The sequence below is a fragment of the Zeugodacus cucurbitae genome, chromosome 2 (assembly GCF_028554725.1).
Source record: "Zeugodacus cucurbitae isolate PBARC_wt_2022May chromosome 2, idZeuCucr1.2, whole genome shotgun sequence".
NCBI lineage: Eukaryota > Metazoa > Arthropoda > Insecta > Diptera > Tephritidae > Zeugodacus > Zeugodacus cucurbitae.
The window spans coordinates 3,693,223-3,710,044 of record NC_071667.1 but is presented as its reverse complement, the minus strand read 5'-3'; the positions used below and the strand labels follow the sequence as shown (position 1 = coordinate 3,710,044).

At 35.2% G+C, this 16,822-nt stretch overlaps 1 protein-coding gene across 2 annotated transcripts; it reads right to left on the bottom strand.

The window, feature by feature from the left end:
• Positions 1-295: 295 nt before the first annotated feature.
• On the bottom strand, positions 296-13,836 carry LOC105221563 (mucin-12). Of its 2 annotated transcripts, XM_054225755.1 has the most exons (7): positions 13,695-13,836; positions 13,021-13,602; positions 12,723-12,845; positions 10,525-12,286; positions 8,768-10,137; positions 8,036-8,320; positions 296-1,248 (listed from the first exon to the last, which is right to left on the bottom strand). In XM_054225755.1, exons 4-6 carry the CDS (start codon positions 12,208-12,210, stop codon positions 8,239-8,241), a joined length of 3,138 nt encoding a protein of 1,045 aa, XP_054081730.1. In that variant the 5' UTR covers positions 12,211-12,286; positions 12,723-12,845; positions 13,021-13,602; positions 13,695-13,836; the 3' UTR covers positions 296-1,248; positions 8,036-8,238. The 2 variants fall into 2 exon arrangements, with proteins under 2 accessions (XP_054081730.1, XP_054081727.1); XM_054225752.1 differs by lacking the exon at positions 12,723-12,845.
• Positions 13,837-16,822: the final 2,986 nt, after the last annotated feature.

The window sequence follows — 16,822 nt, the reverse complement described above, 5'->3', positions numbered from 1 at the left end:
CCGTAGGTAGATACAAAGAAACGCCCTTTAATCACATATCTACGGAAAATACTAATTTTCACATTCTTTTATTTTACTCGCAAATCTCATGCAAAATAATCTACCGATTCATCCCAACTTCACAAGAAATAATATTATTGAAAAATGGGGCATGCAAATCTCATGCAAAATAATCTACATTCGATTCATCCTAAATTCACAAGAAATAATACTATTGAAAAATGGGGCATGCGTTGCAATGTTGTATGGGACCAAACTTACCAAATTCTGCCTCTGACAATGAAAATAAAATATGTTAATTTTTTATTTATTATTTATTTTATATATTATGGTAGTTCTTTTACACTCTTACAACTAAATACAATTCGTTTTTATTTTTCGCGAAAATCTTATCTTTTCGTACTTTTTATGCTTCTTCTTTTAAATTTAATATTTGCATAAGTTTCTTTTAAGATTTTAGTACATTTCTGACTGATTTTAATTTGTTTAACTGCCACTTAATATATATATACATACATTATGAATATATATTAATTGTTAATTTAAATATAACGATAATCTGTAACTTCTTTCTAAAATTTCAAAACAATGCATTTATTTGCGATTTTTACGAGTTGTATACATAGATTTATTTTAATATTTGGTTTTAAGATTTTTCATTTCGTCTTAATACTGGTTGCTGAAACATACTCTCGATCACTAGCTTACTATAATTTATAAGTAATACCATTTACATTTCTTTAAAGTACTTAGTGAAGTCATAAATGCTGGTACACGGTTGAAGTAAGCGAAAATCGAAAGGGTTACGCAGTCTCTACGCGAAGAACACTCACAGACAAATTCTGTTTACTATTCAATAGATAAAACGGTCGTGTGAATGCTCGGTCATCCAATAAAGCATTTCAACGCATCACAAACATAGCGCCTTATTTTCGCAAGAAAGAAGTGAACAAATCATCCAAAGGATATCAATAAACCGTCTTGGCACCCATTGTGAAGCCTTAACCAATGAAATATTCGCCAACAAGTCGTGGAATTACCAACAAGACTCTGCTCTATAACACAAAAGCGACTTTATATCAACGAATTATTGGCCAACTGGTAGCACAGACCTGTTGGATTACAAGTTGTGTTCCGTATTCTACTCTACTCTAAACTCAAATCTTGAGTTATTGAAGAAAGCCCTTGTCCGTGCGGTGGACAATTTTTCCTCGCGTTTGATGAGTGAACGTGTCGTCTCAAGTTGTGCTGAAAGGCAAAACGAAGTCATTTCGAATACTCGAAGATTTGTAGCCATTGAATAATCCTCCGCCATTCGGGGGTCGATTTTTTTGCGCAGCAATATTTATGACTTGACCAAGTATATAGTATCTAAAACTAATTCTAATACATCTAAGAAAGTTTTGTTGGTTTTGCATTATTTTGAAAGTAATTTCAAAATTTTCAAATCAACACATACATTTACAGCTACTATAAACACTCAAAGGATACACATATTGTTTGCTATTGAAAATGTTTGTTTCTTTGCGCTCTTAATTGTGTGTATATGTATAGGCATGTGCTTGTGAAGGCCAAGTAATTATAATTCTGGTCTTTTAATTTTGATACTTATACCCCCTACTGCAATTTATTAGTGACAGCATGATGTTGGAGACAAAATCGAAAATTAAATAATATTTAAGAAATTTGTTTATAATACAATCCCGAAACTATTGTTGGTGCGACCCGAAATATGGCATTGGCAAAAAAATCCATTTATCATTTACTTAATACAAAGTTTCAGCGTAGCATATTTTATTAAAACAAGTCGCAGTCGAAACACATTTTTGCGCTGGTAACTCGAATATCCTCTTTTAATTATATTCTGTTTAATTCAGTATCTTTAAAAGTTGAGCTTTCGAAGTTCCAAAGGATTCGAATATTGACGTCATTCATTCATCTTAATGTTATTACGAAGTGTTTAGATTGATCTGCTTTACTTCCGAAGGATCAGTAACAACAAAAACAAAAAACTAAAATGATAGCAACAACAATCGGCAAAAATAGCTTCAAACTGCTGTCCTCATCAGCAATCTCAGATATCATTTTAGCTTTCTGCGCTTATTTATCCCAAGTGCGTGGCAGCACCCGAAAAAATGGGTGTGGTGTTGCACTCCTAGAATTAAGTACAGATTGACTTTTACATTTAACAAAAATGGATAACTGGGACACTGAAACAAGAATTTGGATTGTCCGCCGCTATCACGCACTGGAGTCCGTAGTTTCGGTTCAAAGAGAGTATAGGCGCACGTTTGGCGGCAATCCTCCGGCGGCAAACGGATAAGTTTAACTTTAAACTCATCTTCTCTCATCTTGCCCGTCTTTAGTTAATTGCTGTTTCAGTATACAAGGATATAAAAAGTATTCTGAGCGGAAATAAATCTATAAAATAATAATAGAAGATGATATTTTCAGCTAAAATGTGCCACAAGGTTCTCGAATTTGTTTAACATTTTATTCAGACATTCGAAGAAAGCACATTTTTCCCATTTGGTGCTAATTGTATATTCGCTGTACTAGTCACTGAACCAAGTTTACACACTGCCCGTTATGACAGTCTATTGCTGCAAGAATTCTTTTGTCTTCTTGCTTCTTCACTTATCTTCCAAACTATAGACTACTGGAGTCCAATTATTTATATCAAATGGCTTTCCTTATTAATCGTTTACCTTCACCCGAAGAGGAAGAGTTATCTCAGGGTGTTTAAAAATATTAAATTTAAAGCAAATTTGCGAAAGGTGTTTCGCAGTGATTCTGGGGTGATTGCTCACCCCGGAAAATGGAAAAAAAGTGAAGATGACGCGTGAAGATCTGTTCACAAGATGCGCTTCATGTGGTACTGTTGCAAACGTGTCCATGAGCAAACTTGTATGTAAAACTTTATTATTGTTTGGAGGAAGCTATGTAAGTATTATATTTTCCATGGTACTTAATTTAATTATAATGAAATCACTGCATAATGAAGTTGTATTCGTTAGTCGATTTTTAAATTGGTTATTGCTGAAATAAGTACCGTGGCAACACGGTATTCAGCTTATACTTCATTGAAGATTTCTTTATAATCTATTTGTAAACTGCATTATGTTGCAAGGTGTGGAAAATTGTGAACATATTTATTGTAATCATTCTATGAGTGGGATCATTGTGTTGATTATTTAATTGCTATTTAATTATTGTTTTTATATTTAATATGTTTAGAAAGGACTGGATCTGTAGTCAATTGACCTATACCCAAAATATCTTGACTTGTATTTATTTAACTATCGCGATCATAAAACATAGATTCGCTTTACAATATGCGTTATGTGTTCTTATTATTGCTGTAGGAGTTGTCAGGCGTGGACAAATTCATGGAACTTGGCGCAGTACTGCCGGTTTTAATTGTTAATACCGGTAACTACGATGAAATTGTTGATGCAATTGGCTTTCGGTGATCAGAATTTAATTAAGGCTTATTTACAATTAAATAAAAATTAATAAGGTTTATTATATTGTGTACAATTCAGTATCTAACCGAATGTTCGATGCGGTAATAAATAAAAGAGGATTCACGTATTACTAATAACAGCCTGCCTTTAAAATTGCAATTAGAGGCCTTAAACCTTTCTAATTAACAAGCGACATATGCCGGTCTCAGACAAGTGTGAGGCAACATATACCACTATCAATATGTTGTGCGGACCATACCGAAATCTAGCAATTAATATTGCAAAGAGGAGTTATGTTTTAAAAAACACTTTTTTTTCAGAACCTTGACTTTGATGATCTGTTTTTTGTACGATATACATGAATTAACCAAATGAAACCATTAAAAATGTTGAAATCGAACAGAACAAAACTAAAATCTAATGAACATCAACGATCAGTTAAGAGGGTGGCCACTATATGACCTAGCGGATGTGTGACCGCTAACAGTTAGAAATGCATGGTGGTACCTTCAATAAAACAATTATTACTTAAAAGTAGCCGTCGTTAACTATTTCAGCGACAGTCCACAACACAGTCGCTACCATTCACTCATCGACGGCGAATACTTGCTACGGTCTCGAGAACTATTAACTAATTAATAGGGAGGCTCCATCCAAATTCCGTATACGGCACAAAAATGTTGGTATAAATGTTAAATGATAAATAATGGACTCATTTCAATATAACCTTTAATTGACTTAAACACTGAGTAAGTACGGAGGAATAAAGGTGTTTACATCAAATGAGTTTTACAATAACTTTCCAACGAGTACTTTAAAGCAATCCTCACCACTGTTTTTATTCAAAACACAATACAGAAATGTATTTGATTACAAAACAAAATAAAGGCTTTAAAGAGGATTTACTATAATTGTAAACGTCAGCGACATCAGGCGATAAGGAAGTCTTTGAACAACAAAAGAATGATAACAACATTTCTTAGTTCACTTCTCTTTCTGAATTTAAGCATATTTTTTTCGACATATTTATATAGATGAGATAATACTAATTACCATATGCCTTTATTTTTTATAATATACGGAAAATCAGTTATCAGGATATATGTAAGTATGTACGTGTCAGTACGATCTGAGTAGAGGTTTGACAAGCGGACAATGCAAACCATCTTCATATTATCTGGTTGCCTTTGTTTACAGAAACGCAATGGTTTTTGTGGGCATGAAAGTAATGACACGTTACCAAAAGGAAGGAAAGTAATTGAAACTGGGTTCAAGAGGTTAGATGTGTAAGTATTAAATGTTTAGATTTGTAAATATTAAATAAAAGAGGAGAGAAAATAGACTTTGTTTTGCTTTCATTCCAAACGTAAAAGACTTAAGACTTTTAGTAAATATAGAGTTTACATCAGTTCCTACAAATAGAAATGAACCTGCGAAAGCAAGTTTTTCATGCACAAAACGTTTGAAAACAAATAAACATTTATTTTTGTGAAATAACTAGCGCAATACAGGAGAAGAATCATTCAAACAAAAGCGATTGGAACTCGAATTGATTATACGCCGCATTGGCTTAATTTGAGCACATCAGATAAAAAAATATATATATTCTAATATCACTTTTAACTTGTTTATATCAAAAAGGACACAAGTCATGTTTAGTCGGCACATCATTGTTAAAAATCGATCTGTTTTCTGAATGATGCTCATAGGAGGTAGCATCACTTCATATGATGATGCTTATACCTTTCATTCACTGAATCACATTTCATGTATATCATGTCAATATTTAACTTTTAAGCTTTTCAATGGTATGTTCCAATTAATGATGATAAATTATAACAGAATTAAAGTAGTAAACTCTAGGTAAACTTGTTAATAATGAAAATACATATATAATGGCTGATTGGTTTGAGTGTCGGATTAGGACTTTCTTATTTAGATCAGAATATAATTATTAATTTCAATACAATTCTCATACCAACTTCCATAAATATTGTGTTTTGTCTTTAACAGCCCTATTCTCATGCCCTCACAAAAATCACCACACTCACTACTGTGAGGTTTTTGGATTTTGTGATGATTACCTTATGCTGGAGAAAATTCAAAAGCTCAAATGCTCACAATTTTCTCAAATATCTGTGACGTGTGAAAGCAGCCATCACAATACAAAAATATTTGTGTTTGTTTTGGTTTTTAGCAATATTTGGAAACAAATGTGTAAATATTTGCGTGCTATAACGAGCATGGAGGAATTGTTCTTTGAAAAAAAGGGCCTCTATAAAAGTTCAGTTATCGAATAATTGTGTTTAACCGAATCTGGAGCAATATGGACGTACCTTGCATTTTCATTTGTTGAGCGATTCGCTGCCAACGACATCTACGATCCGATAAGGACGCATTATTTTTGTAAAGCAAAGGTCACTGACGCACAGCCTCTATAAGACGATGACTTACATCCATATAATATTTTTATACTCTCGCAACAAAGTTGCTCCGAGAGTATTATAGTTTTGTCCACATAACGGTTGGTTGTAAAACCCAAAACTAAATGAGTTAGATATAGGGTTATATATATCAAAATGATCAGGGTGACGAAAAAAGTTCAAATCCGGATGTCTGTCTGTCCGTCCGTCCGTCTGTCCATGCAACGGATAACTTGAGTAAAAATTGAGATATCTTAACGAAACTCGAAACACGTATTTCTTGGCACCATAAGAAGGTTAAGTTCGAAAATGTGCGTAATCGGACATCCACACCCACAAAATGGCGATAACCAAAAATTTGGTACAAAGGATTGTTTTAGGAAGGGGCATATTTGGATGTAATTTTTTTGGGGAATTGGGCGTGGCCCCGCCCACTACTAAGTTTTTTGTACATATCGCGCAAACTAATTAAGCTATATCAAGGAAACTTTCTAGAGTCGTTTCTTTCAGGTACTACCTTATACCGTCCAAAAATGAAGGAAATCGGGTCATAACCACGCCCACCTCCCATACAAAGGTTATATTGAAAATTACTAAAAATGCAGTAAGTTCAGTAAGGAAAACCATCAGAAACCTTAAATTTCATTGTAAATATGGTACAGAAGAGCTGCTCTCAAAATGGTATACAAAATTTTAAATGGGCGTGGTTCCGCCCACTTATGGGTCAAAAACCATATCTTCCTTACTTGTTTTATAATTCTTTTGTTTTTTAACTTTCGACTGTAAATACGCAATTCCATTTGTTTACAAATTTTACATCAATTTGTATTTATTTTGAATTTATTTCTTTTAACTGTTTGACAGCAAAATGCTTTTCACCTCAATTGGTGACTTTTTTAAATTTTTTTCTTATGAGGTTCGAGCCAGAATAGACTCACAAAATATACGTCACAAGAAACCTCACAAATTGTTCCTCACAACTTAGTTATGAGGTTTTTTCAGAATAGGGCTGTAAGTCTATCGACGGCACTTCAAATAACTCGAGATGACGATCATATTTCTATACTATATGTCTTGCATTACTACGGAGACAGTTAAGGAGAACTCAAATAATATATTGTACATACGCAATGGCTGAATGGTAGTTTCGTCTTTTGTGAAAACATAATGAAAAATGAAAAAATATATATTGTCTACATTTTAAAATTCAACGGTTTTGGTTTTCGATTATTTTTGAATGTTTTTAAATCAAAGCAAAGATGAGTAATCACTGTAAATTGCCAGAAAGGAATATCGAAAACTGAATTAATACTTGGCATTCACGTACACTGTTTCCCTGTTTCTATCTCAACTAATGATGTTGAGCTGTAATTTTAGAAAGAATATTCACATTACTGGCTGTACAGCACGTCTTTATCTCCTTTTGATGTTTTTTAAACTAATTTAAATTGGCAGTTCAAATAAGATGTTTTGCATTTTTAAATCTATGTATATATCTATAACTAATTATGTGAATTTAGTTTCAATTGTAGTGTGTACCGCTAGCAATGTGATTATCTGATGTAATGTCGTTATGTATTTTCTATCGTATGGGAACATAAATATGTCAATGTTTTTTTTTTTTTTTTTTTTTTTAATTTTATACATCTAATATTTAATTCAAGTAAATTTTTCTTAGCATATTGTATGACTATACTGCCCAACGAAAACTATTTTACTGTCTTAATTATTAGTTAATTGAAGCGCACAATTATGAACATTTTTCTTTACATAAGAATACATTAAAATTTGGGATTAAATTTTTGGTATCGCTTAATTGTACAATATGTTTGTTTGTAATACTATTTTTTATTTATTATATATGTTATGTCGACAGGCTCGCACATTGTTGTTATATTGTTTTTTTTTTTTACTGAATCATATTGGTGAAATGTGCAAAGAGTAAAAAAAACGAGAATTAACAGTATATCTTTCCTTTATCATTTTCCATTGCTCAAAAACGAGATATTTTCAAGAGCCTTTCACTGTTCCTTAACTTGCTTAAGTATGCTCTTTAAAGTTAGCTTAATTTTTTTACTCGCAATACAGTTTAAATATACTATATATACTGTTTCAAATAAATGTATATATCATTTCAATACTTACTTAGACTTACCCGCTGTGCAGATATTACATTTAATGTTCGTACTGTCGTTTTCAATCTTAAACTTTTCGGTTTGCAAATCTCGAAGCCTCTCACTCACTCCGATACTCTGGTGTGTGCATATTTTTGTGTGTGCGTATATGTAATTATTGGTGCGCATCGTTTTTGTTTTTTTATTCTTTATTTAAAGAAAATGTGTTAAATCTCATTCATTGACATCCTCTTCGGATGACGAACTAGCAGGGATTGTAGAAAACCATGGTTCACGATTGTTATTTTTGATTGGACTAGACAAATTAAAACAAATTAAAAATGTTATTTAAAAGCTAATAATTATTTGCGATAAATGTTAAAACATCTATTTTAATTGTTTGTGTCTATTTCATAAACTAAATTTCATTGGAATTGCCTTTTATAGATCTACGTCCAACTAATGTAACAAACTTTGTTCAGATTTCAAAAATGTAAATATGACAACAACAATATGTTGAAGCAAGCCCCTAAAATACTCCTCAGGTACTTAGTCGAAGTACTGTTAACGGAAAATACTATGCCGAATATTGGTTATGTTAGAGCCCGCCCCGTTGACAGAGGCCATGCTGTCGCGTAAATTGCATATCTACAAGCTGATTTTATTTCATTAGACAGTCTCTTAAAAATTTTATAGATTCAGTATTTTCCTAATATCTGCCTATTACAAATGTATTAAGTTTTTAAGACAATAGTATACTCACGCATTCTTCTTTGGGTTCGTTGGTAGTGTGTGCGAAATTCGATAATACGCCTGTTCTTGTTCCTCTTTGTTGTCGTCCATCGATTTGCGCTGCAGGGTCATTGTCTCTTGTGGTGTTGCCTCCACTTCTTCGGCATTTAAAAAATATTTGGCACTCTGCGCAATTTTGCAATTCTCACACTCGCTTAAGTAATCATCATCCAAACTGGTGTCGTTTGGCAAAAAGTGCTCCTTTGGATTGTGGCAATTCTTAGAAGTGGTGCAGACTGGTAAATGTTTGGCAGAAGACAGCGCATCACTATCAGAAATGGTGGAATTGAACTGCGTTGTTGCATTAGCTGTTGCGGTTGATTTGATTTGTGAACTGCTGTACTGATGTGGATAGGCGGGCATATTGCATTGTGATACCGAAGATGTGGACACGGCTGTTGTTGTTGCATTATTCAAATATTTTGTGCCGCTACTGACGTTATTGCTATTGCAATTGTTGGTAGCATTCACATCTTGCTGTTTTTTGGCACGCAATACCTTTGGCAATGTGGTGCTACGGCCGTTCGCACTGACACTCTTCGACGTGGACGACATTGCCGTGGATTCGTGTTTACTGTTTGTTGTTACATTGCTGTGACTTAAGGCGTTATTTGTACAGCTGTTGTTATTCTCAAACAGATCAACTTCCCCGCCACCGACTGGTATACTGATCACTGAAGGCACCTTGCTAACTACACTGGCAATGGTGCTATTCAGCGATACTTTGCCACTTATGTGTTTTGGCAGTGTGTATGTCACATGATTATTTTGCAGTGGATAAAATGTACTTGAATTGATTTTGCTTGACTTTTCAGCTGAATGTGTTTGCGACCCTACCGTATTGTTGCCGGAACTACTTCCACTACCACTACTAGTACTGGTGCTCACACCTCCAAAGTTATTTGTTAACCCCGGCGAAAGTGTGAGCGGCAGAGTGAGTGATGGTGGCGAATTCTTACTACAATTGCTAGTTGCGACGTTGCCATTCACAGGTTCATGGATAGTATGATGCTCCTTGCGGCTCACATGTGCTGCAGTCGATGTGGTTGGTTTGCTGAGAGTGTATACCGTCTGTACGGCAGTGCAACTTGATGAGTTGGTGGCTGTACTTGTGGGGTTGGGTGTAGTAGCAGCAGCGCACGAAATCACTGTTGCTATGGTCGTTATACTATGATTGTTGTTTGTTGTAGTTTTTAAATTCGTTAGAGATTTGTGTAGTTTCGGTGGTAATATTGGATTTGTTTCGTTGGTTTGTTGTTGTTGGTGGTGATTCTGCTGCTGCTGTTGTGCATTGAGATTGCTGAAATTTTGTGGATGGGGAAAATTCAAGTATGCGTCGCCCTAATAAGATTAAATAGTTAAAAAAAAATTAATTCCTACTTAGCCAGACATACATAATATGCACGCACAATTTTCATTAGAGTCGACAAAATTTTGTTCATCTATTTGGTACATTGAGTTTGCATTAAAATGATGAATTAAAAATAATTCAATCACTCTAGTTAGTTTAGAAACGAATTCCGAACCTTACGACTTCAAAAAAAAAAAAACAAAAAACGCAAAAAATTAAATTCTTTTACCACATATATGAAAAGTAATTTAATTAATCTTTTTGTATTAACAAAATGAACAAACTTGTGCCTAAACATTTGCATCAAATATTCATATTTATTCGTACTAAGAATTGCAATTGTTTACCAACGTTCTCTTACCTCATCTACCACTCACCTTTCCATTCAAGTAGATTGCAGCCGCGCTATTCTCCAATTGGTGTGAGCTACTGTTGCTGCTTGCACGGCCACTACTAGCACTACGCGCGCGTTCCCGTTCCCGTTCCCTCTCACGCTCTCCACTGGATCGTTTCTGTACCCTCCCCAAAACTATGGGCATACTCTCGTCATGGGTCTGTGTCGGTAGCACAACAACACTGTGTGCATGATGAGAATGATGTGAATGATGGGCAGCGTGATGATGATGACCAGTTATGGTTGTGCCACCTAGATCTGCAGCGGTACTATCACCGACTTGTTTGGAAATAGTGGCTATTTTCGTATCATAACTGCATACCGATGTAGCATTAATGTTGCTATTGTTGTTATTATTAGTGGCCGTCGCCGTGTTGGTGCTGGTGCTCGTGGTGTGTATGGTACGTTTCAAGGTGCCGCCGACACCAAAGCTGTTTACATCGTTCGTTGACGATTGTTGAAGACTGTTGGAGGATTTGGCTCGTTGTGAATAGCCCAATGTAGTAACAGTGTTGGAGCGCCCAGAGCTACTGCTGCCATGTGATGTAACTAGAGTTGATGATGCTGACGTCGTTTGAGATGCAGCTGATGATTGGCAAGCAGCGTTCAATTTGCTACTTAGGGCCGAAAGAAGCGCACTGTTACTGGCACATTGCGCAACATTGCTCAATTGCGTGGCCGCCATATATGACATGGGCACATGTTGTACTGGGCATTGGCAGGTGGGTTTTTTGGTAGAAGTTCCAGTTGACACAGTGCCGCTCGCGCTAGCACGTGAACTATTATCCGATTTACTTTTACTTACGCCATAGGCCTCTTTGGCACTCAATGGATCGGTAAGTGCAAAGTATCGCGGTATAGTGCGATGATAACGACGTGAACTTGAAGGTGTTTTGCTACTTTGGCTACTAATGCTATTGGTGCTGCTGCTACCACTTTTTAATGTTTGCGTGTGAGCATTTGTTGGCAGTGTATGCGGCCCGGAGACGGCGCTTATTGGTGTTTGTGTGATTGAATCGCTGGTATTGCTAGAAATTGTAGCGATTTCGCCACTCATCAATGGCAACACATCAATGCTGGGTGTTGAAATGGCCCCTGATATCTGTGTTCCAGTATATTGCGATGACGTAGGCACCGTAGTAGCACTGACCAGCTCAATTTCACTGTCACCCCCACCTACACCGCTGCCATTTGGCAATGAGTGATACCCAACAGTGTTGCCACTGATTTCCACATCAGCAACAGTAACAAACTGTTGAAGCATATCATGTGTCATATGTGTGGCTTGAATTGGCATTGTACGTTGGGAGCGGCGCTGCTGCGATCCGCCTACGGCTGACGAAGAAGCCGACGCAGTACTAGCGCTGATATTCAGATGACAGTTTTTATAGCTACACTCGTAGTTGGTCGACGAAGAACCAACCGAAGATGACATTGCCTGCTGCAAAGCTTGACAGGCGACGTTTGCAGCAGTAATTTCATGGTGATGTTGTTGCTGCTGTTGCTGATGGTGGAGAGATTTAAGCCCCATCATTTGCGTTGATTGATTGGTTGTCTGGTTACCACCCGCTCCACCTGAGAGCGTCTGCACACAAATTGAGTTACTGGGCGTAGCAGCAGTCAAGTGAAGACGTCCCCCACTACTATTTCCTATGTGAGTTGTATTCATTAATTGTGGTTGCTGTTGTAACGACTGATGATTATGTGGTTCCTGCAAAACATTGCCGCCACTTTCGTGTTGCAAACTGAAATATGTAGAACTTCATATATAAATTCTTCTCCATACTATACTTTTTAAATACATGTACTTTTTCAATCTGAATTCTGAGTTCACATAGAGATGATGTGTATTAGAGATGTCAATGGTAAAGGGTTAAAACAAAGCAATATTGATGCGTAACATATAAACTTCATAATTTAAATTACATCAGATTTAGTGTAAGAGTTTACGGCTTAAAATGTTTAGTAATATTGATCAAGTGCGATGGCGAAACATGACGTTAATCACTACTTATATCGTTAAATATCAACAAATTTCCTACCAAGCTTTGTTATATGTAAAACTAACCGAATTGTTTTGATGTTAATGCATAGAAAATGGTACATTGTACAGCGATAATGATTTAAAAACAACAGAAGTATTATTAAATACGTATGTAGGTAACCAAAAATAATACATACGTCCAATTTGTAATAATAAATATAGAAGTGTGCACTAGTAAACAATTTAGATTCCAAAGACATTTATATTTCCAGAAATTTGTTTTTTAGTTATTTTTCTGTGTTGTACTCGAGTTTTGAGAACTGTATAGAAGAAACATAAACCAAATAAGAATAAAAAATTAAAATATGTATATGAGTGAAATAAATATGATTCAATCAATATTCCTCTTCAACCCAAATAGTTTATACTAAACCATCTAACATTGATTGACTATTTTTTCACTAAAACAGTTCCTTTACTGCTGTAAGCGCTCACCTATATGGAGGTTGATGATTTTCACCAGTAGCAATTGTGGTCACATTGCCTCCACTATTAATATTGATGTTAATTAGGTTGGTGGTGCTCTGTGTTATTTGATTGTGGGATTGTTGATGATGTTGTTGTTGTTGTGCCGTAGACGTCAATGCACCAATATGATGCTGCAATGTTTGCGTCGTGTTAGGCATCCCGACTAGCGAATTAGTACCGTTTACACCACTACCATTGTGTGATGTCGTCGGTTGATGCAAATGTATTGCATGTTGTTGGACTAAAGTTTGTTGTTGCTGCTGCTGTTGCATGTTTCGACGCATTTCAGCACTCAATTCAACCGGTGTAACAGTGGCATTAAGACCCATTGCACGGTGTGCTGTTGTTGCCACACTAACCGTGCACTGTGCGCTTAAAGCTTCTGCTTGCGATATGGCGACAGCCTCTTCATACGGTGGCGGCGCCTCCCCACGTGGAAAGTAACCACTAGCTGGTTTCCATAGTGGATAGTGAGAAGCACCTCCAGCGTAGGAATAATCCATACCACTCATGTTTCCTTCCATGTAACCCATATTACCGGCTATGTAACTATAATGAGCAGTAAACATTTTCAATTAATTTTAATTTTTTGCTACATTTTGTTCTATTTTGCGTGCTTGCTTGCTCGTATACACACTTACCCAATACTTCCAACAATACTGCGTTGATCCTCGGCATTCTGTCGACTTTCGCGTGCACGTATCTTACGTTGTCTCAGACGATTTACCAGAAAGAAAAGTAAAGATAAAGAGAGTGTGGCAGTAATGCCACTGGCCACCAGTCAAATACCGAAATCAGTACTTCCATCAGTGAATTGATCATCAAGACAGATCACTTCGCAACAGTTGTTACCACTACCAACTTGAAATGATTTGCATTTGCTAAATGCTTCACATAGTACCATCTTACAGGACTTCGGTAGACCGTTTTCACATATGCAAAGACGGCATGAATCCGGGCCGGGCATATAATGCATGCCCGTCTCGTATAGTTTGCCATTGTAATCACGGCAATGGCCACCGGGAATGAGACTTGAGCTGGCTGAAATTGCACCTGTAATAAACATTTTAAAATATGTATATACATATGTGAGTAGAATTACAAGTCCACATTTTAACAAGTAAGGAAAGGCTAAGTTCGGGTGCAACCGAACATTTTATACTCTCGCAATTTATTGAATAAATTTTATTAAGATAACATACAAATTAAACCATAAATTCGGTATAAAGTTTAATAGAATAACGAAAACCGTCATATATAGTATTTGAGGGCTGAGGTAATTCCTGAACCGATTTCATTAATTTTCATCAGCAAGGTACACTATATCCAAGACTATACGCTCACTTAATTTTGCTAAGATAGCTCACATATCAACCAATACATATATGCGGAATAAAGCTCACCGTATTTTTGAAATGCCTTAAATTAGGTATATGGGAGCTAGGAGAAGATACTTTTGAAAAACCTACAATGAGGTATATGGAGATGTTATGACCCGATTTTAATAATTTTTGGAACAGAGACATACTATTAGAAGAAAACAATTTCCTCTGAATTACATTAAATTATCTGAGAGATTTACCCATATTTTCGGTTAAAATCTATCCTTATTCGAATCGGTCGAGTAGTTTCTGAGATATGGTTTTTGACCCATAAGTGGGCGATGCCACGCCCATTTTCCATTTTGTAAAAAAAATTCTGATTGTAGCTTCCTTCTGCTATTATTTCTGCAAAATTTAGTGTTTCTGACGTTTTTCGTTAGTTATTTAACCCACTTTTAGTAATTTTCAACCTAACCTTTGTATGGGAGGTGGGTGGATCGTGGTTATTATCCGATTTGAACTATTTTCATAGTGTGTGGAGGGGTACGTAAGAGAACCGACTGCAGAAAGTTTGGTTTATATACATAGCTTTATTGGTTTGCGAGTTAAATACAAGTAACAGATTTGTGAGCGGGGCCACACCCACTTCCCCAAAAAATTACCTCCAAATATGCCCCCTCCTAGTGCGATCCTTTACTCCAAATTTTACTTTTATAACTTCATTTATGGCTTAGATATGACACTTTATGTGTTTTTGGCTTTCGCCATTTTGTGGGCGTGGCAATGATCCGATTCTGCCCATTTTCGAACTTAACCTTCTTATGGTGCCAAGGAATATTTGTGCCAAGTTTCGTCATGATATCTTAATTTTTACTCAAGTTACAGCTTGCACAGACGGACAGACATCCGGATTTCAAATCTACTCGTCACCCTGATCACTTTGATATATATGACTCTATATCGAACTCTTTTAGTTTTAGGTGTTACAAACAACCGTTATGTGAACAAAACTATAATACTCTCTTTAGCAACTTTTGTTGCGAGAGTATAAAAAACAATTGCTTCATATCGAAACCTTAATTTGTGTAATTATTAATAGCAAAGTACTCCATAACATTTTAATAATTATAATCAATATTTTCCTTTAATTAACGGGTGTGGCCCTTAGCTTCCGAGTGCACCCTGTTATACTTACAGTCCCATGCAATATTTTTAATTGCTCTATTGAAGATTTCCGTTACTTCTAATTAAGTGTAATAGGCAAAATGTAAATTGCGGAAGGTAACTAAAGATTACAAGCTTAATTAGCAATATGATATTATTTTTACATCATTGATAGCTTGTTTAAGATGTTTGTTCATAAGTATATAGATAGTTTTCGGCTTTATAAAATAATTTAATATTAAGCCAATGAAGCCTTGAATTATAAAGACTCCATCCGAATGTTAGCATTAGCATTACATTACAATGGCTATCAAAAAACATTGACTTAATCCAATTTATAAGCTAGCAAACGACAGAACGACTCTGTGCGTCGCCTAAAAAATCGACTGTAAATATTCTGTAATATCTTTTAAAAGGACTTATAAAATATAAATATATATGTAGATTTGCAGGTATAATATATATAATATAAGTTATATATGCACATTTTTAACAATACGAAAACCAAAGGAATTTAAATTTATTATTTATAAAAAACTATATTTTTATTATACATATTTTCATTCCTAAATGAACACTGCCGTTATTTGAGCATTACTGTAGTGGTACTCACACTTAAATAGGTAGGATAAGTATATTGAAATTGATCCAGACGAAATCAATATTTTTGAATGAATAAATCGAATACAAGTATTTTGGATTTGAAATATACATATGAATATTGTAAGCGGTCATATTGCTAGAGTATTATAATATTCACATTTACTATTACTAATTTATTATTAAACTAGTATTTATGTATATTGTTACTCACAGAAAAAATATTTTCTCTCAGACACAAATAAGTACAAATTTCCAATACAACCACTTCCACTACATTTATGCGACTAATCGAAATAAATTTAGATGCAGTTTGTGGCAGCTTAATGTCCATTGAATAAATATGACTAGCATTCTGTCGGCAGCTTCTTCGTCTACACGAAGTTGAAAGCCACCTATTGCAGTTAGCAACAAATTTTTGTTGCAGTCACATTCTTCCCATTTCTTCCCATTTTCCACTAATGTTCATAGTTTTCTTTGTGTTTACAGTAGTTTTGGAAACTTGCATCACTGAATACACCTAACACATATCATAACTTTATCCTATAATAAGTTTATACTTATCTGAAGATGTCTAGCATATAGGCTTTAGGCAATGCAACTTACACATCTCTAGTATATATCACCTCTTCGAAAACCTTTAAAAAGTAACACTCAACCGACTCAACAGAAAATCCAACAGA